The sequence below is a fragment of the Pieris rapae genome, chromosome 6 (assembly GCF_905147795.1).
Source record: "Pieris rapae chromosome 6, ilPieRapa1.1, whole genome shotgun sequence".
Lineage (NCBI taxonomy): Eukaryota > Metazoa > Arthropoda > Insecta > Lepidoptera > Pieridae > Pieris > Pieris rapae.
Genome location: NC_059514.1, coordinates 235153 through 261555, shown reverse-complemented (window position 1 = coordinate 261555; position 26403 = coordinate 235153). Strand labels below are relative to the sequence as shown.

At 34.7% G+C, this 26403-nt stretch overlaps 1 protein-coding gene across 5 annotated transcripts in view; it reads left to right on the top strand.

The window, feature by feature from the left end:
- Window positions 1–26403, top strand: part of LOC110999840 (brain tumor protein) — a 72609-nt gene that overhangs the window by 28467 nt on the left and 17739 nt on the right. For 2 of the 5 annotated variants that reach the window (XM_022269084.2, XM_022269081.2), the window contains exon 3: window positions 985–1059. Coding sequence is in view for 1 of the 5 variants with exons in the window: in XM_022269080.2 (XP_022124772.1) it covers window positions 12097–12119 (23 nt within the window). In the remaining 4 variants the exon portion in view is untranslated. Of the gene's footprint in view, window positions 1–984; window positions 1060–11975; window positions 12120–15380; window positions 15422–26403 lie in introns of those variants that run through there. The other 3 variants (XM_022269080.2, XM_022269083.2, XM_022269082.2) reach the window with 2 other exon arrangements.

The window sequence follows — 26403 nt, the reverse complement described above, 5'->3', positions numbered from 1 at the left end:
GTATCAATTCTTAATAGGCCAGTTTGAGTGTCCATGAGCGGTGGTGCCACTTAACTCCGAGCCCGTTTGCCTCCTGTATCAAAAAAAACTAAACTCCTAGTTTGTAAATAGGCAAAACTGAGTTGAACTTGACGGAAGAATTGTATCCGTATCAATTATGTTGTTGTTGAATGTTTCCCTTCTCCGTGTATCTATCAACAATTGAAATTTAGTAAAGCCAAAGGCACCCGGATCCAAACGCACGCTAAGTGAACTTTTAAGAATAAGTTAACTACGCATACAAAGATAGCATGATACGTTTTCCTCAAAACTATATGAAGGAAGTGAAAAGGATAATTTATGAAGCTGTCCTCTTTGAAATCGTTTGAGAGTTGCCAGTCGCAGCCGGAAAGGACGGCGTTAACATTCTCAAAGAGAATCCTAAATTATCTCAAGTCCTGAGAACCACTTGAGACGTGCATTAAGGTGATGTTGGTGTGATTGTGGTATTTCTTGGGTTGTTGCACCTGTTCCAGTGTCCTGTGTAAAGAGAGCTTTCATCAATCTCAATTCTATATATATTTACTATTCCTTACCTACCTTCTAATTCCTGGTCCATGTGATGTGTTTTTATGCTACCTATTTAAAAATCTGCATTATATACATACCTAACTCAAGCTTGACACAGTATAAATAGTAGTTAATAGTAAATATGTGTCCTTATAACCGAAACCACCTATTCCATTATATTATTTAAAGAACCATTTAATTATAGACCGCCATTCACAATGATCTTGCGTGGACCGAAATGGGCCGGTCTTCATAATTTGACCTTCTTCCGATTTCACACTCCAATACAACAATTATCTTCTAAATAAGGCTGAAATGGTTTTAAGAATCAATAATTAAACTAAAGGCTAGGTTTAACAACAGCTATTACGACTTTTAAGGCGCATATGCAACCTAATTGTCTTTTAATACGATATTTGTTTGTTTTTTTTTCAGATTGATAACACAAAGCGAAGCAGGCGTATTGGCCTCCGACCATGAATTAGATATCGCTGCAAACGATATCGAAACGTAAGTTTCTTTTTAAATGTTTTTAATATTTTATGCGTTTACATTGTACATGGTAAACAAAAGTTCCAAACTCAATTTCCGACTTTTCCATTCTACCAAAGCTCCATTGAACAAAATCCTCTATATCCGAATGTTTCTTAACATATTTAACCAAAATTTATACGCACATAATTATAAAATCACTTTTCATACAAGACTTTTCCATCTACCCTCCATTGTTGAGGAACTCGTAATTATTCAAACAGAAAGCCCCTTTTCGAAGATATTTACTTAGGCCCTGATTACAGAACGGTCGGGCGTCGGAATAAGCGTCTTATTGTTTCGTATTAGGGTATGTTTACGGTTGGTATTTTAACCTATCGTTTAATCATCAGTGTTGATTAGAATTAAAGATCTGCCGGGAGATATTTGGGATAAGGCTGTAATTCTAAGGGCGTCCTTTAGTTAGAGAATTTACAATAGTGGCTTTAGCGTTTGTTAGTTTAAATCGTATTTGGGTTTTCGGAATAATTTAATGAACTTGCTGCCCTTAACAGATGTAATCACCATCATTTTTATTACTATGGTTATTCAATACAATATCGGAACAATTTGTAACAAATATGGCTATGTGAATTCGATATTCAATGTTATAGTTATATACTTATAGTTCAAAAATAGCTTGTTTTAATATATGTAGTATTAAAAAGTCATCTATAAGTATAGTTAGTGGAACAGGGTTGCCACCAATTTCATTAAATAAAGAATTCATCGACTTGGATGAATTTTCAATAAAACTTCTGAAGAAAAACTTTAATTGAAGCCGCGGTCGCGGACCGACCAGTTGCAATTTCCATTTCATATTATTTCAATATATAACTTTTTCTTTCTTGGATTGCTTCACAAACTAGTAAATCTTGTTATTATATAAAGGTATTGAAAAGGCAATTTTTTTAGTTGTATGACAATAACATATTAATGTCCACAATCAACTATATTAAGTAGTTTTGCTTAAACTCACTCGAAATTAAAACAAGACAATGTCGAGTATAATGGAGCATCGCTAAAAGGCTTATGTTATTAGATTAGCTTATAAATTACCTAATCTAATTCAATGTCATGACAATCAGATGATTTAATCGGATAAGTGACAGCCCTAAGCCATATCACGCACACGTAATTCACGTAATATGTTAATTATGAATTAAGTTTAGCCTCTTGTTCGAATAGACGCGTGCGATATAACGCACGACCAGCGGCTTTATTCCATACTAATATCTGATAGCTTTGTTTTTAACGTAAATATGTGATGATATAAGTAAATCGTCATTAATACCTTCACCTTGATGGCTTGATCTTCCACAGTCCGTTTCACAAGGCATTTTTTTGCGAACTAGCGAACTGTGGAATCGACTACCGGCGGGGGTCTTCCCCGAGAGATACGACCTCCAACTATTCAAAAATCGAGCGTACTCCTCCCTTAAAGACCGGCAACGCATCCACTAAAAATGGGTGTCTATAACTGTCCTTTTTGAGCGTCCCGCAGGCTCGTTTGCCTCCCTATCATATAAAAAATATAATCTAAAATATATCGAAAATATTTTGAGTGTATATTCCTTTTTTTGAACTCTAAAATAGGATTCTGGACAATGTTAGTTTGTAGTTCTACTAATGGTTACAAGAAGCCAGCCTTGACTGTTTAACATCGAGTAAGCGGCTTATCTTTGTTTTTGTTAGGTTTTACTGGACATCGTGTGAACATCTGTAACTCAATACTTTGAATATTAATGTTAGGCTTCAACGACTTTCGTCCCTGAGGTCGTAGGTTCGATCGCCGGCTATGCACCATTGGACTATATTTCTATGTGCGCATTTAACATTCGCTCGAAACCGACTTGCCTTAGACCCAAAAACGCGACGTGCGTCAGGCACCTACTTAGACTACAACTATTTGATTGATCACGTAACAGATTCAGACATCTGAGGCCCAAACCTAAAGCAAACATTGTAACGCCACTGATGATTTCCATTTATGTATGTTTTTGTCTCCGACGGTACCTTGTTACAGAAATCAAAATCATATGAAAACCGCTTTTGACGAAGTATTATTAGTTGCGCCGTCTTTGGTCATATCTAGTGATGCAGTCGATTATAAGCAAAGCGCTCCACTTAAGCCGCCAAAGTCTTTGAAACTAAACAGACAGCGTTTGATAGAAAACAGCCTTTGAAAGAATCACTCGAGTGCTTTCTCGAGTCGAGCTTAGGTGAGGTGACCCTCAAGTGTTTCGGGTTAGAGAAGAGATTCACAAAGAACCCAAAATAGTATTCAATTTAATTTGGTGGACAATTTTTCATCTAAAAAAGGCTTTACTATACTTTACTTATTTTAACTTATTTGAATAAAATGAACGATTCAAACAACGCGTTTGTCTAATGCGATAAGCCTGTTATAAGTTTCCGAGTTATACAATTCACAAGTCAATATAACTTAAACCTTAAGTTAATGAATATGTAACTTATTCATAATTAACATTGTATAATTACGGGCCTCGCAGAGTAGAAGGAACAGTAGGAATGTTAAGAAATCCCTGCTTGCCAATATTGTACTTTGATGAGCACAGGTGTAGTTTTTAATACTAAAATTCTTTTATAATAAGTTTAACCTAAGTGATAACTATAATTTTAACTAATTTTTTTTATAGCACACTAATTATCAGCAGCCGTCACACTTTTAAATGCACTACAAGTACTAAATGTGCACATTCTTTATTTATTATATAAAATGTATATACGAGGAGTATTTATTTTACATAATAAACTCGCGACACCTATAATTATATTTAACATTCAGGCCATATTACCCTATTATTAATAATCCTGATTAATACTAACAAGCTAGCGCACGCGTCGCATTTCGCCAATACCAAATCCCCTCTTGCGTTTATTATAAAGGTCCCAACTGATTATAACCTGTGGTCGCAGTAAAGTTTCGACGTCTCGTATTAGGGTTCAGTTAATACGTTTAATAACTAAGCCAGCTAGTTGACGAGATGACGTAAAATAATTATGTTATGTAACACGAATGGTTCCGACGGCTGACCCAGTTTTATTTCTTTGTTTCGGCTAATATTATACTACATATGTCGTTTTCATAAACATTCTCTTCACTTGGGAGCTCATCTCTGAACGCCGTGGTCACCAAGGAAATGTCTGTAGCAGACATTTTTTTTCTACCGCTTTCTGTCCAACGCCTCTCGTATACAGTGCATAGTATTGAAGACGATCAGTCATTTTACTTATCCATCGATCTGCTGGTGAACCGCCACGTGATCAATAAGTTCGTCCATGTACTCATCTCTGCGCATTGTATATACATTATTTATATTAAAAAGGACCTTCTCTTTTCTAATTAGACTAACAAGAAACACGACCTAAACGAAAGGCGGCTAAAACTCCGAAGCCTTTATTGTCCAATTAGTATTCGGGGTTTGGTAATAATTGTGTAAATGTAACAGCCTTCACCGCGTCGGCCACATGTCACGTAGCTAGGCGGTTAATCTATTTTCCGTTTCAACAAATTAGCTGCGACACAGTGCGGAGACGTCATCACTAAAGTCGTTAGGATCTCGATAAGTTGCGCGCCCTTACGTCAATGACCGAATGAATACGTAAACTTTTGACATTGACATTCGTGTTTCGTTTATAGAGTTGTTACTAATGACACAAGTTTTAATGAGCTGAGCATTTGCTAGGCTTTGGCATTTAATTGGCTTGTACTAACTGTTATACTATTACTATACGCACTAGATCTAGAGGTAGGAGAATGGCGAAAATACATAAAGGGAAAGTGAAAATGCAAATTTTCTTGATGAAGACCCATATTCAGTTTACCCGTCTCTAACTCAATAGTTTAACCTTGGAATTTGGATTTCATCCATTCACCTTCGACTTGGGTAAATTATTCAAGATGACTTCCCTCCGGATGCGTCAAACTCACCGTAATACAAATTAGGCTGGTGATACAAGAGCTTCTTTTGCCTTTCTTAAATCCCTGCTTAACCGTAGAATAAGGGTTATTAAAAATCTTGTAAACTCTTTTTCGGTGACAAACGGTCACGTTTTACATTTGTTTTAGAATCACATTTACGATAATTAAAAATAAACTTTTTTGTTAGTATTTTTATGTTCTCTACATAAAAATACTAACATCGGTTTATCAAAAACGCTAAAACGCTCAATATGTCAATTAATCCGGTGCGTGTATAGGCAGCTTTTCACATTTCAATCTAGTACCCAGCAGTAATAACATTTACTAGTGACAATTTCATTATGGCGGTGACGTGGGTGTATGAAACATGTTTGCGGGAAATAGGTCAGCCGGTTGGTGATAGGCTCGACCTTTGTTATCAGTATAAGGTAGTTCATCCCTCGGAGGAACTTCCTCGAGAGTGATTCGTTTCTGAAAGGACAATTTGTGCGCCCACACAAACAGTTGAATACTGTCTATATCCGGTGAACAAGTAGGCAGCATTTCAGTTTAAAGATAAATGATTAAAAATTAACAATATCCTAGTTCTAACCATAACTCAACTCGACACTTAAAACATAATGTATCTAATAATAAATTTCTGTATCTTGTATGTTTTGTATATTCCCTTAAGTTGAGATTGATCAATGTAGTATAGTAGGTGCATAACATGGCATATTTATCTAAACTATATATATTTAATCGAATTCATGTAAAATAATGCTTATTAATCGCACGCATTCATGAAATTTGATTGAAATTGCCCGTTTTACATTTCATTTCGTATAACTAAATATAGATTACAAGCTTTAGTATCAATAGTAATTACATTTATAATTAGTGCTTAATGGTGGATAATATTTCATCAATATAAACTTGGCTACAGTTTAATTAAGAGATAATGTAGTCGACTGGAGCCTAAACCGAACTTTGCACCAAATATTTAATTAAATTATTAAACGTTTCCTGCAATACATCCATAATGGAGATTTATGGGATTAAATTGAAACTTGACCATTTTATCATCCTTTCAAACATTTGCCCGTGGAATTACAGCCCATGGTGTCTTTTGTTCGCAGTAACAATGAAGGATGGCTGAAATATCGCTTATATTAATGATACTTTTACTGTTATTTCCGGGTCACGAATCACCGTTTTTTAGACGCGATTTTGCGCATGACTTTAGTGGACCAAAAGGTCTACCTTATCTAGTCTAGTCCAGCACAGGGATAATAACTATACTAAAATGACATTGTGTTAACTGGTCACCAACGACTCTTTTTGAAGACTTATAACTCGTCGTGCAATGCAACCTCAGTTGGTTTGCCTCTCCGGAGCAAATGAACCTAATCAACATTAGCGTGTTTCTATGATTTAAGAGATGCATTGTAATTGTACAGAGCACGGAAAAGCGACTCGCGTAAAGAAACGCAACAATTGTTATACTTACCTATCTGTGTTTGTTATCACGCGCTGGCCCCTGTCCGAATTTATTAGTCAAATGCCTAAATTGTTGATTTTCATCAAAGGCATACAGGATTTATAGTAATAACTCAATTCTCATTTGACGATGTCCTCTTTGACTTAAGTATACCTCACCTCTAGATTGTACTAAAGTTAATAAAACATCAACCGAATATTGGAAATTGACAACTATGTTATGCTTTACCAGAAATCGAAACAGCAATTTAGTTACAAATCGGTTATTTTGTCCGTTTTCGTGGAAATATAAATTGCTTGGCCGGTTGGATTAGTTGTGAAAAAATTCGTTTATTTGTGATTGTTAATTTCGTAGAAATGTTTTTTTGTAATCCAAATGGAATAGCATCGCGTTGTTTTATGTATCTTTGGGCTTAAACCGAATAATCCCGTAATCGTTTATTTGCATAAAATGATTCAAGATATTCAATAAAACAAAGACATTAAAACAGAACAGCGTGCTAGTTACATAAAGCACAAGCCGGGATCCGAATCCCCGGCATGTAAACAGGAACCGATCGATACGGCGAGGTAAACACGGCGGTTGTCATGGCAACCGCTGCGTCCTTCCCCCCTAACCCCACACCCGCGTCGAGTTTGTTATGACGCGACGTGCTTTGCTTAGTGAGCACTGCATAGTTTTATAACCCATTCCTTTTAGCATCGGTAATCTTACCGGTTCCCCTTCCACTATACTTCATTTTCATTTAATATTATATTTATTCAGTGGGACGAAACACTCTGATTGGTGTTTTCTGTTTAAACACTTGAAATAAGTAACCCTTGTGTATGTTTTTCGGAAGTAATACATTACTTCTGTCTGGCCCTTTGTTCTATGTATCGGATAATTAATTTCCTTTGTAACGATGAAACAATATATTTTACATAAAAAAAGTAAGTAATACACGCACATCAACTTATTAAAAATTTGTTTCCCACCGAAGAAAATGATTAGTGAACATAGAAATGTATCATGTACCTTCATTTCATTCACGCAAATAAAGCTAAAAGTACTGAATGGGGGGAAAGGATGTACACAAGGCTTCCTCGTATCTAGAGCAAAACCGTATCCTCGGCCTAGCGATTTTTATGATGCAATAATATCGAATAGCCGACATCGATATCGTCACGAAACTTAACACTAAACGGAAGGACTGTTGCTTATGTAAAATAGAGATGTGCGATCACTTAATTAAATTATACTCTCGTTGATGGAGAAAGCACCTCTTTTTGACATAATATTCTAAACAGATAAATAATTTTAATAATCTGTAATCAGAACGGAAGTATCCGCATTATTCATATCATTTTTTATTTATATCCGACGCATTGAACTATATTAAACATTGCGATAAGATAACCGTAAACTAGGTAAAGTCTCAAATAAAAACAAAGAAACAGTGAACCGCGAATTAGTTTTTAATCTGTCATTGCTCTTGAGATATGAATTAAAAACATACATAACTTCGTTTAACGTTTATTAATAACATATTACATTGTATTGTTAATATGCTAAATGGTCACTTGGAGTAACTCCGAACGCTCTTTACACATTGTGCAAACAATGAGATATAGCATTGCTATTTACATTGAGATGACATTTAAAGCCTTTGTACAAGAATTATATCGACATTCTGTACAACACTATTGCTTTTTTCACGTACATACTTAAAGGAAGCTATCGTAACCACAGATGTTGTAAAAGCTTCATTCTGTTCCACATTCATTTATTAATATGGTGATACTTTCAAAATCGATTTACTCAAAATGATATGTCGTTTCATCTTGAGCCGAAAGGTTCACATTAGTTTTAAATCGGTTTTGATGTTTTATTCTTATTTATAAACTTTTATCGCTGACGGAAGGCATCGGTCCAATTTTAAAGGTGGCGTTGATATTTATTGGCTCTCAGTACCAAATTTAAATGTTATTAAATTAAAAATAAAATCATGGAAATAGAAAATTCCCGTCCTAAGACCCAATTAACAGGTACGGCAAACGTAATTCGACATTTTTTAAAGATTTTTCACCAGCAACGAAAATGTTTATTTTTCTTCACTTTTCTCGAGAAACTAACGAGGAAGGTTTTTAATGAGCGTCTTCTAAAGCTTAGACTGTTTTAATGACACTGTCCATGACAGTACCTATGTAATTCATTAAGCCGAAATGTTTGGCATATTTATATTTCGCTGCAGTGTAGGTCATGCTTTTTTAATTCCGTTTGGACTGCGACTGCTTTATTCACTAAAATTGTCATTAAAAACTGTCCGTTCACATGTACAGTAATACCCCGACTTACGCTACCTCGACTTACGCGAATTCGGAGTTACGCGATTTAATTTTCTCGTCTATTCGTTTTTTTTTGAACGCCGCGCAGTCAAAGTCAAGCGGCGGCATTTGTTTCCGACTCCCCCCGGCCCCCGCCCGCATTATTATTCGTTCAGTTTACAACAGGCACAGACGTGTAGTGATGTAAACTGATAGTGATGATGTTTAAGAGCTTGTGGATTCACACAATGAGGAGGTCACAAATGATGAGCTCATATCAATGCGTGAACAAGAGGAAGAAATTGATAATCATGATTCTTTGGATCCAGTTCAATTTGAAGATCAAATGACAGTTGGAAACTTGACAGAAGAAGAAGTTCGATTCAAAAAGGGTTAACAATTTTGGAAAGCATAGACTCCAATGAAGAGCGCATTTTTGTTACAAAACATAGAATTAAAAAATTACTAGGATGCTACGAGGAGATATACCTACGGGGGAAGAAAACGACTTTGTAATTACAATTTATGAAACCTTCTACATCAAACTAACTTCGGATTGCGTTTATACACTCTATTAATATAGTTTGTCATATTATCTAGAATGAGATACTAATTATTTCCTAAATTATTGTTTTATTTAGTCTCCAGTCCCAATTAAACATACTTTGTATGTCTTTATATGCAAATTTGTACCCCGACTTACGCGAATTCGACTTACGCGGACAGCGCTCAGTCCCACCTATCGCGTAAGTCCGGGGTATTACTGTATAGAAAGTCCTCAGTTATGTACGGAACATTCGCTAGTCAATTGTAGATGGCGCCAGCTTGCATTTGCTCTTTCGCGTTTATTTACAACGATAAATGCCGTCAGATATATCGTGAATTTTGTTTTTGATATTCATGATTTAAATGTGTTTAAATCATTGCGAGGCCGTAACATTTAAATATTTTACTGAACATTACATACAAATGAAGGATAATTCAAAAATGAGCATTGTATCTCCACCGTTAAAGAATGAATCATCTCTTTACACTGTAACTCATAAAAAATCGTCATATGGTGGGGGCGATGACCCGAACGTTGACCCTGGTACAATATCATATTATTACCTCCATAGGTAATTGTTCCTGCAGTTTACTACCTTTTGCAGTGGTATAAGATCAAACGCAATACTCAATTAAACTATTGAACTGAAAGTCAGTTCAACAACAAACCTTCGCCATCATCCATTTTTTTATCTGAGTTCAGTTATGTTGAGTTTTGAAAATTATTTGCTTAGTCTCGAAATACAATCCTCTTTGTCGGGATATTTAATAAGTGCACAGCAACAAGGGCTCAGCGTAGAGAAATGACGTCGCTACTGCAGATTCTATGCACTTTATGGGTGATTGCGCCTACCTCAACGCGCATGCGCGGCACTTGTCAGTGTATGCGTCTTAGTGTTTCATAGTTTTGTTTACGGTTGAGCCTGTGTGAGTTTTAGAATCAATCAAACTAGTGGTAAATATAAACAAAAGTGCATTATTCTATCGTTCTAAAGCTTTTGCTGTGAAAGCTCTATTTTCTTTTAGGTTTATTCACAGGGCTATTTAAAAACCCGACAGTTTTACACATTTGTTGTAACGTTTTTCAATAAGAGCTGATTCATCTGTCCTCTTAGTAAGTTCAATTTTTAGTATTTTGATTTGTTATGGAATGCGCTCTGGCACTTTCAGTTATAGATAATTATTAAAAGATATTTCGGAAACGAAGAAATCCTAGCCTCTGCATGAAAGAATCATAGTTGAATATGGTCGAGCATTTGGCCAACATCTGGCGTTGAATAATAATTAGGCCACCCCATGACAAAAATTTAGGAAGTGAAAACATTCAATTTTCTATTCTCTCAACCGAAACTAAATAGTATAATGAAACAAAGATTATCTATTTGTTTTGAATTGGCCAACTCTTACATAACTAAATAATAAATGTAAGGTAATATATAAGGTAAATAATAAATGCCCATAACAGTATTATCAACATCGCCCCAGCCGTTACTAAATCAAATGTATTTTTCTATGAACAAGTACATAGTAATAATAGTGAAATCAATATAGCAATGATCATTAAACGGGACACCCCACGCATTAAACACCCTTGCACGCGCACACACGTATACGCTGTGCGTACACCATGATCCATGTGTGCACGGCAGCTGCGCCACCCAACGGCTCTCAAACGTGTTGTCGGTTTTTGAGTCTGTATATTATTATTTTTGGTTTTTATGTGCTGTTTTAAGTTTTCAATTATCTTTAAAAACACTCAAATGTTACAAGAAAAGTTATGTATATATATGATAAAAACAAAGTCATTAAGACCTTTAATTAAGTATCGTTTTAATAGAACTAAATATTCTTATCAAAGTGAACTTAGATTTTAATAAATACGTATTGAAAAGAAAACTTTGAAATCCACGATCAAGTCTGTAAATTTTCTTTCAAAAGATTTGCACTTTAAAGTTAATCTTCTTAAAGGTCCGGATCATCATTCCCTTTCGTCTTAATATTGAAGCTTTTTCATTTGAATTTATTTATAAACCTTAGATACGGCTCTCATTTAAATAAAACCGATTCAAATCAAAACTAGATTGGTTTAATTCACATCAAATATGGTCGATAACTAATTGTGGATACGAAAATCAATCAATACAAATCATTACATCATGCCATGATCTTGTCTGATTTTTCAAGGAACAAGTTTTTTCTTTAAATATTCATAAAAATCATTCTAAGCGGGGTCATTATATTGAGTACAATGAACGCGGCGGTTACCTTGAAATGTGACTGTCAATGTCTTAGAAGTAACGCACAAACATTGATAACTTATAAAATTACAAGGTCAATTTTATACACAAACACCCCTCTATTGTTTTATGATTCAGGTCATACAACATATTGATTATTAATTAAAAATGTGCAAATATACACTAAATAAATGTGAAAAAAAAATTACCTATAGAATTGTCGGAAACAATTTGAGAATCATTCGCTGCCGGTAATATTTAGGGTTCTTTTTGTTAAAGGCATCTCGTCCGTATGGGCGCTTTTGCCTGCATTCATTTTTTTTTCTCCGAAAAACTTGACCCTCGCCGAGTGTCGACTCAGCCGTCAGTTATGAATCGACTGTTGACGCGTACGGATGTGCTCACAGTTTATATCTAGTCATTGTCCAAATTAGTTTAGTGTCTTTCTCGTAGTGTAGTGACGATAGTTTTTAGCATTGAGAATAATTTATTTTACTTTTAATGAACGGATTTGGATTGCTTTGGTAAGTTGAAAAGTTTAACGAACTTTTATCCGGCGAGAAGTTGTTCCTACAACAATTCACGGCTAAATATTAAAGGCATATGTTTCAATGTGTCTCGTTGTGAATATCGGCAATTTATATCTATTTTATTTTTTTATCTTCCCTCTCACTTTATCGTGCTTATCTGGAATACTTTTTATCAGTTAAATAGTGCCCTATAGTCCTTCAACATATTGATTTATTTTGTTGACATATTTTCTAAATACAGTTTTACAGTAAAATGTAAATAGCGTTGTCGATAGTACCGTTTTAAATTAATACGACGGAAAACCCATTGAGTCAACCATCAATTTGGAAAATCATATATTCAAGTGAAACTATGTGGAAAAATGACATTTATTCGACATAAAACCTTATATATTCTTCCCTTTTGCTTGAAGGAGGCTTTCACTGAAATTGCCTTTCAATTTGAGCGTATTGTAGGTACCTACCTTTAGTTGCGATTTTATTACTCCGCCCTTTGTGTGGGTAGCTTTTGAACTATGCCGGGATTTTTAGGCATTCGTTTTGTTGCTTTTCATGAATTTATTTAGACATTTGTGCGATTTGTATCCACGACTGCGTATGAAGTGAGAAGTGCATTATTTCCTAATCGCCAAAATTACTGAAAGATTACGTACCAACAAATAAGCTGCTTATGTAGCTTGTCTTGTCAAATCGCTAAGTAGGAAACACTTTCGTAAATAAGGTTCTATTTTTAGGTCAAGGTTAGTTATTACTTATTATGAATCGGTTCATGTAACGAGGTGCACAAGGTAATTATAATTTAACTATGTCGATATTTATTTCTTTTTTTATTGTATTGTCATTATTGAATGGTTTAACGAAATTTGACATTGGTTAACTTTTTAACTGGCAAATGTCGGTCAGCACTGTTAGTGTTGTGGTCAAGGGAGTAAAGAGTAAATATGATCTTGGTTCTCTGGCGTAGTTTTTGTTTTAAAATAATTCAAAACTAGTCATTGTAGTTTAATACGTTGTGACAACTTTTGTACGACTACCGCTTCCGCTGAGTGCCCATTGCATAAGTACATAGAGGTCCTGGGTTATATTTCCGGTTAATAATAATTCTATAAATCATAATTGCCTTGATCTTATCGGACGCAGAAATACACTATGCATCATGACTTATCCGAAAGTTCGATGTTGCGGACAGGATGTAACGGGTTTTTTGAATTGAAAATTATTGGAATTATATAATATAACTATGTATTTACGAATAAATTATAATATTGCCTTTCTTTAGTTCTAACTTCAGTATCGAATGTTTCCTGTTTGTATTTAGAGGCATATAATCTGTTGTGTCAATCGTGAGTAACGTGTATATTTTAGTTTTTCCTCGAAACGGTCTGTTTATTTTATTATGAAATATTTCTGAAGACGAAGATTTGATAATGTATGTGAGGAAAATTATCTTCACCAAATTAAATGTTTCTATTTATTCCGAGCTTAATTAAAAAAAATATAAAACTTTATAACATTTCTATTTAATCATTTATAACAATACATTCACGTTTATTAATATTCAAAACTAAAATGAATACATACTTACTAAACTTAACTTTTTGTGTAATAACAGCCTCATTTAAGTAATGTTAGGAATGTTGTCCAATTATGCCTGATGCATCGGCTCCCAATTCGGCCATCTTGCTTTATTGAAAGCTAAAACCAAAGAAACCACATGTTTTGACAAGGGACATAATTATGTGGTTCCAAGAAATCTTTACCTGAGCTACAAGATTAGATAACCCATCTCACAGGTAGTTGCAGCGCCACACTCTAATCTTATCAGTCGGCTTACAATGCCTTTGTTGTGTTATGCATCACTTATAAATAATTCCAATCCCCATAATTTTATATTTATGGAAATTTTAATGAGAATTATTGAATATATAATAATAATCACTTCAATAAACTGAAATAGTCTTGGAATTGGCCTAGTTGTCTATCATTATACTGATTTAAACACCCTGTGCTAATGCGCTTTAAATACTATACTTTTACAATATAAAAGGTACTTATTAAATCACTTGGTAATATTATAATAATTCATAATATATTTTCAAAGAAAATTGCGTGGTCTTTTCCGGTGTTATGTTTATTTGTAAGTTTACATAAAGCGGAATGAGCTTTTAGATTTAGTTACAATTCGCAAATTATTTTTTAATTTGGATCCGTATTTCGACTGTAATAGCCCCGATGCTCATCTTGAACCATGGAATCCTCCGAAGACGGCACTTGCGATTAATCAAATTAATTACGTTCATTTCTCCGCGTGAGAGGCACTCGCCACTTAGGCCCATAAGTCAAGAGCTGATGCGATTACTGAGCCCGAAAGAGCAATGATATTTGAAATAGCTTTCTCAAATTTGTATCAACTAAAAAAATAGTTTCGTAATTATATTCAAAGGAAGCTAAACTGAACGCAATGTTAATATTTTACAATTACCTACCTCTAAAACCATCCTTTTTCGAGTTGGCATAGATCGAATGCCTATGACTTGAACCAAATCATCCGCCTAAATGACTGCCTACATCCATTTAACGGAAATTCGTCTCCATAAAGGTATTCATTTCTGTGTAACGACGTTCAATTGAATTTCCCCTTATAATTAATATTTATTGTCTTATTTCTCTAGTAATTTTATAATGACACGATTTACATGTTATTGAATCCTCGATGATTTATTCTTTTCTTTCGAACTTAAAAAAAAAATACACTGAAACTATAATTATTTTAGGTTTCAAAGAAAAAAATATTTGCGCAAACTTGCTTAATGTAAAAAAAATTGTGAGGAATATTTTTCTTATAAAACAATTTATATAACAAGAATAACACGGCTTGTTATATATTTTAATGTTTCACTGGTCGTAAACTCGTAAAATTTAACCGTTAGACGTTTGACAATTAATTCTCATAGGGGCTTAGATTCCCGCGGGATAAAATCTATTATTTCTATACGTAAGACATAACACTACCCCTGTGAAAATACAATAGCTAGAACCGTTGCACTATGCGTTTATTCAAATCTACTAGTCTTTTGTTGCACCTGATCGTGGGAACGCCATCTCAGGGGTGACTTGGCATTCTTACGTTCTTAAGACGGCACCTAAGACCGGTTTTTACTGGAATACGCTTCTGATCGTTTAAGAATTTACATTAAATAATAATATGACATATAGAGTATTTAATAAAAAATAATGTATCATTTTTTGTTGCAGGTACGTATCACACTTACTTCATCTTTGTGCAAATTTTACGAGTAAGTATTTTAATTGAACGTAACCGATTTTCGTAAATACGTAATTTCAAGTCGCGCAGCCTGCTTATATATTTAAAGAAGTCGACTAATCTCTCTCCCTTCGACTCTAACATATAAATACAGAGGTTTGAAATGTAATAAATGCTTGAAATGGCAGGAAATATATAATCGCGTGTACATAGTTTGACGTGTTACATAGACACATTCGGCAAATGACACTATTCAGGCCCAACGCACACCAACAAGTGATTCCAACTATCAGTACAGGAAACGCGAATAATTTATGAGACCTCCATCGAATGCTAATCGATGTCTTTGACTCATCTTGTCACTTGGCGCTCAGTCTAGACACACATATTATTTAACAAGTGTTATATACGATATTATTCTCATACAGAAAGATTTGTTTCGTCGAGTAAAATAATTTATAGAACTTGCCGATTAGAGATATAAATTTAAGCATTTTTAAAAGCTTTGCAACTTAACGTGGTTACAAATTTAACCGCTTACCCAGTCTACACGATAGAAGGCACAGGTATGTCTATAAAGCAATAAACGGCCTTGTGCCGCACAGTGGCCGGGTAACCAGTGACGAATAACGAGTGTCAAACGTAAAGATGTCGTGGTAAAAAGCTGTTAAATTATTCTGGCCAAGGGCAAGCCCATGTTGACAGGCTGGCTCTTTATTTATTAGCAGTTTCCTTGTTTAGGGCGAAGTGTCGTTATAAATTAACATGAATTTTAATGGGCGTTACAATAATATGGACATTTTTAAATTCTGTAACGGCTGCTTATAAGCCAAGAGTGATTTATTGGTTTAAAGTATAGCCGCCCATTTTAGAGGGTTTAAGCTTTGTACGTATAGATTTTCTTACTAAGGCGTTACCTTACATAATTTACATTAAACATTCGATTACCCGATTATAACTTATCTTGTTTCGCGAAATTCAATTTGAACGTAACTCGAGTTGTACCGCCGAGCAAAGTTTATTCATTTTAGCTAAATTTAATACATCGCAACTTCCTCCCGGAAAGACATTCTCCTTGTTTAGACATTAACGAACTTGTATTTAAACGATTTATGTTTACAATTCTATGAAACTTTAATTTAAATTAGATAATTGTTGTTTTAACTATACATTTTCAGCCGATTCTTTGTTGCTAATCTGTTATATCCTTATTTACTTTTCGAACTGGTCCTGCCATCTGTTAAGCTACAGTGCAAGTTCTTATCATAAGTTTAAGAACTAAAAGATAGATGTCACCAGTGAGAAAAAATGTCGTGTCAATTAAATCATTTATTACTTCCATCATTAGTATAAATTATTGAAAGAATTTAATAAAATTCTTGTTAGCGGAGTTTATTAAAATTATTTGGCTGTTAATCTAAATTTACTCTATTATGTTCGGGATTTCTTAGATCAGTTCAATTTTCCTCTGATGACATAAGCTTCTCTCATTACGATTCTTATTAGCTTAAGCGGAATCAAAATTTAGATAGGATCGATGTAATCAAAGCGTCAAATCGTAAATGAGATTGTCATCGGCCCTAGGGGATTACCGAACACTTGGACGGCAATAATCCTCGAGGACATTTTTAGATAAAACCTTTTTCGAGCGTCAGATTTGAGGTTATGTTTTTGACGTCTCTAAATTCACTTCGGCGGGCCTATGTTTGAGTTTGACGTTTCGTTGAATAAATTGTCATTTTTACGGATTGGTTTTATATAGCGCACGAAATCTATGTCGGAGATAACTAAACATAAAAATTACTTCAAAATTGCCTGCTTTTCGAGCGAGGTGAGTTAATACCTAATAGACAGGGAATGTGCGTGTACAGTCACGTCGGCCGATGACAGATAACACAGGGCCGCCGGTATTTAAATCATGCCTCGCAAAGCGCAGCCCGCTTCCTCCTAGCGACCACTTTACTTTGACCCGGGGTGGCGCTGCTATCGCAACCGATGACGTAATAACTTTGATTCAATTATACAATTGCATAAACTGTTACGTTTCTAGGGAAATAGACGCCTTGATACTTGATGCTAAATGTTTATAGCACACCGTTAAACCTACTTTCCCTATAGGACAAATGTTGTGTCATTACGTTGCGTTTGTATTATATCATTGGCAGGTAAGTTTATGTCGATATTTATTTCGTTGAGAATATTCAAACCGACGTTGTGCGCGAATGTGGTTTATTTTAATTTAGGAAGGTCAACATACACTGGTTAGCCGTGTGCGTTCACGAAGTACATTAATTACGTTTTCAACTCGTGAAGAAAAGGGCCGACGTTAGCGCGATGACTTGTTTTTAATTTGCATTTTGTAATAGATTTTTTATCTCGAAGAGATAAGGAAGTTCGTGTTATACACGTTAGTTTAATTACTTTATAATTGTTTTGAAAGTTATTACAGCTTGGTAGGTTAAACTATACAGTGTGATTCGGTGGTTCGCACGTGTCCTTGTTTGGATATTCTTAAAAGATATCGGATTAATCTCTCATAGTTGCGACATAGTATTGTGGATTGGGGAGTGTAATTACCGATAAATTGAAACTTTATTTTCCCACGCTCAACTTAGTTTGATCCTCGAACCGTGACTTAAACTGATGCTTCATAGCATTGAGCTATGATGATTGATGAGCATCGTAAGAATCACTTGTGGGAATTTCAACTAGGTACAATTTTTAACTGCTCTTATTAGTTAAAGATGGAGTTGTTCATGTATTATGTTAGTGGAACTCGACAATTGTTATAATGATATAATCCTAATTACATATACGTCAATGCGTAAATAAAAAGCTCCAACGTGAGACCGTTCGCAAGTATCCGCATCTCGATCAAGTTTCGAAGTCCTTGTTCGAACTTGGTTAAGGTCAATGGTACGGGGTCGATAGGGACTCGAGTGGCCAACTTTTTGGAGTATTAAATGAGGCACTGGGTTTTTACACGCCGGGTTGATTTTATCTCAATTAAAAGAAATACAAAATTAATTTGAATCGTAACAAATTGATCGCCATCGTATAAAGTAAATTTAATAAAGGAAAAGCATGTTGAGCCTCTATTGAATTGCTTTTATTCCCTCTTTTTAAGCACAATGTTTTCGAGATAATGAAATTTGTATCCCGCCCAATATTGCCCCCTGAAATAAAATTCATATCTAACTTTCCCACTTACAAACTTGTTCAATGTTACCAAAGTTTCTATCGTTCTGAAAATCAACTCGATAAAGCGTGTCTCACATGAACGTAGCGATAATATTTTCAAATTATATAATTGTAAGTCGAAAATGCAAGTCGCCTTATGTTGAGGTAGGTTATTACTCATTACGTTTTAATCAGTTAATCGGTAGAACCCAACAATGCAACGAGTAGTTAGGCAAGTTTTAGGCAGGGTGACTAATGCGTCTAATGTTATATTGTCTAGTTGAGCGCACAATTTAAGATTAGCTATCGGTCCTACGTAATACTAGGCCTATGTAAATGGAGCACGTGGCCAACTAGATATTAAAACCAACCTTTGAATGTTAGGTACTTAAGTATTTGTTACGGAGATTCGTATATGCTAAAGTAATGTTGCTTTTCAACTCTGTCGGTTAGTTTAGAGAACAAGTAAAAAAAGGCTTCACCTACTTTTATTAAAAAATAGCTGTTTAAGTAACTCGTGGCTCAGTTGCTTGTTGATCTACTATATATTGCTATCTGTAGTCTGTATCGACTGAATAGTGGGATAGTGACAACTTACTTGACTTTCGACTGACCTACCTTGGACCAAAGAATGTTTGAAGTAAACTTGTATGCTCAGCGAAACATATGGAACTTTAACACGATGTGCGTATATTTTATTATTGTTTAAATCATTTATAAGAGCATTAAGACACGCTTCTTCCATCTCCCTAGACCATAAATGTCTAATATTTTACATGTAGCGGCACAGGTGGGGTAAAGGGCAAATCGAATAACGGCCGGGACGGTACATTGAATGCCAATAGGTAGTCGGTTACGACCATTTTTACGACGTTACGCGTAATGTTTTTACATATGGGATGTGTATCGGATAGTTATTATTCCACAGATGTAAAATATTTGTTTGTTTATTATCGGATTGAAAGGGAGTTTTTTATTTGTTTTTCATTTTCCTATATCAATACGAGACGAGAACATTTATAGGTTTACCTAATAAAACAATACAGGACCTTATCGTCCGTTTTATGATCATTGTTTGTCATCTTAGTTGATTGATTTGCGGTTTAAAAAAAGGACCCGTGGGAACCACTTTACTTATTTAAACGAGAAAATGTGATAATGGTTCTCTCTTCCTTTTTTACAATTGTAATTTAAATCACTTAAAAAGTATACGTGTATTTCAGCAGTTACATAGAACGTAATTTCACATGAAAACCTCTTAGTGCTTTGGTCATCACTTAGCAATATCGCACCACTTTACCAATAAAGCACTTTTATCGCAGGTGAACCCTCCGTCGGTTTAGCGAACAAATTAAAGCTAGATTAGATAAAATCTAGAACCGAATGTGGGTCACACTCCACAGGTTGGAGGCACGTCGTTTCAAACTATTGTTTAACCGCTCGACGACCGACGTGCTGTGGTCAAATTGTTGTATCCCGATTTTTGTGAAAACGTCAGGTTGTTTGTAACGAACCGTGGCATAGTTTTTGCCACTCGAATGGTTTCCTGTATATTATTTTTATTGTTCTATATGAAAACGTATCAATTTGAGTTTCAGTAAACGAATTTAATGTCGCATGTGATTAATTAGTTTTGAGGCGGTTTTAGGACCTCGAATGAATTTGACTCGTAACGAGAGGCGCCCGTCAAAGCGCGCAAAGACAAATTACGCCATCGCTCCTCAAAGCTTTCCGATTTTATATTTCGAGAAATACGATGACAGCTTACAATTTGTTTGCCGACGGACCTCCTCAGATAAGTAACATTGTATTCAGGAGTTTATTGTGTGAGAGATTCGAATTTACTTTGAATTTCTCCGCTTTTATAACAAGAATTTGTCAGGCAGCGTTAAGAAAGAAATGTTAAACACGGCGACATAATGCGAATGCCGTTTTGTCGCAGGTTCTATTGTACAATTGTGCACTTTTAAATAGAAACGACAATTGAAGCTACGTGTGAACAAAGCGAGTTACGCGGGACGAATAGTTTATATGAATTTTAGATTTAAACGTTTCTTATTCGCATAAAATAACAGGATCTTCGATTCTTCCCTAAAGCAGGGAATGAAGAGATAAAGTCGGACGAAAACAAATAAGGAAATGACGAACGATGTTCACAAACAATCGCACGGCGTTGGGACACATTTTTTATCAAACAAATTGAATTCGGCCGGAATTGCCAACTTATTGGAAAGCTTTGACGGTCTTTTTCCAGCTTTATTGTAACTTTTAACGTGCAAATTTTAATGAAAACACTGTATACAATCAGGGGAATTAAATTCAAAAGCAAGGTTCGCTCGGCACGAGTTACATTATTTATTAACTATTAAATAGAAGTCTGAACCCTGAACAATTAATAGTTGCTCAGTGAATTGGCACAAAGAAGACTCATTTAGTCATGGAAAAAGAACTTATCTAACTTCCATTTTGTTGGCATTTTGCCAGACATCAATACCCCATGCTGTTTAGTGCCAATATTCAAAACAATACTTTCAAATTTTATTTTATCATATATTATTGTGGATAACATAACAAACATTACAATAAATAGTACGTTTTTAATTGAACCAATTCGAAAAGAAAAAAAATCGTCTCCAATTAAGGTTCCGTAGTTTTTATCTCGGCTAACCTTTAAACGGTTCCGCTTTCCGCTAATTGAACTGCACCGATTTCTTATTCCTTTTATTCATACCTCTAATGATTCTAGGTCCATTTGAAAATTCCCATCAATTTGTGCTTACAAAAAACAGCTCCAATTTTTTTTCTACCGTCCAAGTAATATTAAGGCGTATGTGTTTAGACCCTATATCAAACTAAAAATATTTCCAGCACTTGTAAATGATATTGCCTAAGTTCCCGGTAGGGTCCAAATTATTATTTTAGGTTAGGTTTATGTCATGTTTTAATTAATTTCTATGTGGTTTAAGAGTGTTCTCCAAATTTGAGCTGTGAATCGAAAAACTTACCGCATTACACTATTCTTAAAAGAACGAACTTTAAGATGTTTAAAACTAAAAAGAAAAATACACCAGAAACAATAAAAAAGGCTTAAGTTCAGAGCCATAAGCCGGGGATGTAACAAATCCACTCTAAATGGGGTCTTTCCGATCCCACATGACTAAAATAGATGGTTTCGAGTGACAAAGTTGTATGAATATGTATTTAAAAATATAAATCAGATTTGCCTAAGTCTAATATATACTCGTGAAAGTGAAAAATTAACTTTTAGTAGTGGTAGTGACTAATTTAAACCATGTAAACTTATTAAACTGACTATTTTTTTCAAACAAAATGCTCGGTCAAGTCAATTTAAATAACTTCAGCAATTGTGAATCGCTGCCCCCTTGGTTGAGGCCGCGGCCAAGGAGAACAATTTGAGTAGACAGAAAATTAATGTCGTCGGCGATAATACGCGGAATCTTTTTATCCTTTCTATTCACGGGCTGAGGTAGTTTATTTATGACTAAGGGGCTTCTTTCCATCGCTATATCAAATTCTCGCGTTAGGCAAAATTTATGGTTTGGAAATATTGTCAACTGGCAACCCTATAGTTTATCTAAGCGTTCTTTTTTTCAAAAAAAGAATATTCGATTCATGTTTTTTTGCTTTTTGGTTTTGTTTCATACAAACTTTGTCTTAGTTTTTTTCCGCCGTTGTAGCTGGAGTCCTAGTGGTGAGTTTTTTTTATAAAAATAAAAAGTTTAAATGAATACTCGTCTAATCCGTAGTGACGCCACGAATTATTCAACTAAGTAATGGCAAAACATAGTTTATAGTAAATAGTGCCATTTATAATTGAGCTTATCACTATAATGCCATAATCCCCGAGTATTGTTATATGTTAGTGTTCGCTTTGTGATCGGATTAAATTATGAATTAATTATTATTGTTAATTAGGACGTAAACCGCGGCTGTTTAACTTTTTGGAGCGGAACTAGTGACGTGTCAACTGCTCTGCACTTATATGTGATAGAACCTCATTACTATACTTTTATACTTGTTACGAACGAGCAGAATCAAATAAACAAACGCTTGCCTCTTTCAAATATATAAAGCTCTAAATATAACAGCATTTATTATTAACATTTGGTTCCTATTATTGCATCTATAATACATCCCATCAATCCATTTGCAACACAAAGACTATGCTTTTTTATTTGTCGACGTATTATTATTAATCTCGTGACCAACGTTACTTAATTCCAAGTTCAATTGTACTGTTTCATTATTATTATTAGTGTCCCTCTGGCGCGTGGCGTACATTCTCTTCGAAGGGTGGACCGACGGACCTCTTACTCACACGCGCCTAATCTAAAAACGAGTGAAAGAGATCGATATCTACACAGCTGCATTTGGGGTGATATTGAATGACTAATCCTTTTTCAACCCCTGAAGCTTAAACTGCAATTAATAATACCTTTGTTTACTAGTCCAATATATAAGGGACGGTTGCAGCTTTGTGCTTCAATTTGCATACGATTCTGTTAAGCTGCAATGAATGGGATGCACACATAGTGAACATTTAATGATATACACAGAAAATAAGATGCTTTAATTATACAATTCATATTGTGTTCAAAGTTATAGAGCCACTAAATCCAAGCAAACCTCTAAAACTATATTCTGCAGCGCTCTTTTTAAAGACCTCATGAATTTATTGGCTGACGTCACGTAGAGTTAATATTTCAGTCTTGAAAATTATGCCATAATTCGGACTCCATAAAATGTAGGTAAAAAGGGAAACTCAAATTTATAACAATGAGTCACTCGTTCCACGAGAAAGAGTAACAACCCGAACGAAATGAAACATTTTGTAATCGGCCGATATAATGACTGACTCAGCGAAAACCTTCCGAAGGGTGACCGGTCAGTGCTAAGCTCATTTAAATTAATACGTCTTATAACGCTGTAAGGGTACTGGTATATTTGAACTATGTGACTGGTTGCAAGTTCTATTAGTACTTAGTAGTGGTTCAAAAAATTGTGATAATTTTATACACTGTATAAACCGTTAATATTAGAAGCCAGAAACGGTGACAAATCTTAATGCCGAAACCGCGATTTAAAATGTCAAAAACGGCGGGAAATATGACAGCTCGTGATTCAAAATGGCGGACGTAAAAGGGAATTATACAATTTGTATCGCGCCATTTAACTCTTGCCGCGTTTCAAATTAAGCCCAGGTTAATTGATAGGTGGTACACGTTGTAATTTCTTTTGTTTGTTGATGTGGTAACAAATTGTATATTGTCACCTTTGTTTAGATATTTTGATCTTTATTTGGAAAGTATCTATTTTTAGCTTTTTTCTAACACGTACGATGCTTAGAGCTATTGCATGAGTAAAACTTTAAGGAAACAAATCAAATTAGGATTATTAGATTTATATAAATTACGTCATATTCATAAAACAGCCAAAATACGTAATGCTTACTCGTAGCGTCACCGCAACGGTTCGTAGCAATGCCTACGCAGTACTACGCCTCTTATTGCCCTGTCATACTTCGAAGCAATTAAGAGCTTTCTACGAAAAAACAGATTATCATTTATTACAAACAAAAATACACGCACACATAAATATAAACACACAAAATAACAATAATCAAAGAGAAAAAAATAAATAAAAGATATAATGAGACATATATATACATATATATTTCTTTTATTCCTTTTCCCATTCGGTTCGTCTCAAATATGTAATGCGTGTGTGCTGTGGTTGTAATTGGCCCTAACTCAGCATTATGCTGAGGAGCAGAATGTTCCACATCGCTGGTCATTCTGCCAGAGACCACATCACCTAGTTAACGAATATATTAACACTTAGTAGAAAACAATAATAATATTAGTAAAAGTTAATAACTGCTATTATCTTCATTGTGACAATGAATTATTTTTGTAAGCAATAGCCCGTTTACTAAAATAAAATATATAAATTATTGTTCGATAACATAATACAATTTTAAAATCAATTGTGTATCTGAACAGCTCGAAATATCTGCATTTCAAACTGAAAACCGACTCAATAACAAGTGTCTTATTTGACGTATAGAGATCGATTGAGGAAAGATTTCTATTTGACGTTATTGTGATATGAAAATATTGAAAAGCGAATGGTTATCAATACAACAAGAATATATTTGATATTTTTCGTTAAGAAAAACATGTTTTTTTTTTCATATACATACTTTACTTTTGATGTTTGTATCGCACATCTAGGAAATATCTTTATAATGCTGATTCTATCAGTATCGACCTATAAATATGGATAAATTTTGTTAAAATGAAAACAGTAACTGGCTTGGCTTAGTGAAAGTATTTGGATAATATCATATTGCAAATTCAACATAACACGCAATTTAACCAATTTCCAAAGCAAATAAGTATTATGATACATGAAGCTTCGGTGTATTAGGGTCGAACAGGGTGCTTATAAAGGATTTTCATGTTTACCAGCCGTTACGAATCTACTAAACGGTGATTGGTTTTGGAAAACGTCTCATTTACGTTAACAACGTTCCGTTTCGATTATGACTGCTTAGTGCTTACGTAACACGAACGATTCTAGGCTCTCTCGATTTATATTCAATAAAATATACTAAAACTTTGCTACTAACGCTTTTTCAGACGAAATTTGTGGAAAATGATGTCGTATTGAAATTAATAAGATCTCTTTTGTAGGTTTATTAAACAAAAAACTTATGAATTTGTCGAATGTAAACAATTTTACTGCAATATTTTCCCAAAAGTAGTTGTCATAAATCAATTTAGAGGTATTTGATGGCGTTGTCCGTGTTGATTTAGCGTCCATCCATTTCGGATATCGATTGTAACATAATAGTGAGGGGAGCGTCCATACTTTGACGCCCTTCAGTCTTCATACTCAATAGCCATGAGCTATGTTTCGTTGGTAGATATGACTGCCTATGTACACGCTATTGCAAACCTTTGTAAACTGTTTAATAGGTAACAAAATAGATTACGCAAATATCGTTTATATTTTATTAACAAATTAATTATGTGTTAATATAAGGGTTTCCCACATACGGTTACATAAATGGTAATCTTCCGCGAATGGTGTAATATCTCATACACGGCACCGAAGTTAATTTCGGTCTGGAGACACGACGTAAGACTGAGTGGGTGCATTAATAAAATTTATATGTTTACCCTACGTTGTATCAAGCTAAGGAGTTTGCTAAGGGTTTAACGAATTACTGGGATATTTCAAAATATTAAGATAATTCCTGCTTTATAATGAACTGAAGCTGCTATCAGATTTTTTACATGTTTAAGAAAAATCGTATCGTATCAATACATTAAAGCAGTGTATGGTGAACATTTGTAACAAAAGCACATCAAGCAATAACCATTCATTAGGACCGGTATGTCGCCGCGGGGACACGCGATTGCAACTGTTACACTTATAAAAATATCAATAATAATAATAACCTATAATTCAGTGAAAGCAAGCTCGTGCCTGACAATGCTCCAAGCTTCAGGGGTCGAACAGCTGCCTGCGAACTCGCATCTGCCAGCCCTAGCACGCACACATGCATAATCATCCACTACACGCTTCGTTACGCGCGTAACTATAGCATACATTAATATCCGTCTACGCTACACAGATAGAACAGACGCTTTGTTCGACTAGGGTTGTCGCGCCATTGTTTTTACTTGTTGAACGTTTGATTGATGATCGGCGATGATTGATTGAACACGTCTATACGATTGTTGATGAATTATCACAAAGCTGAAATCTTTCACCTCGTTAAGTGTTTTCTTTGGTTGGAGAATT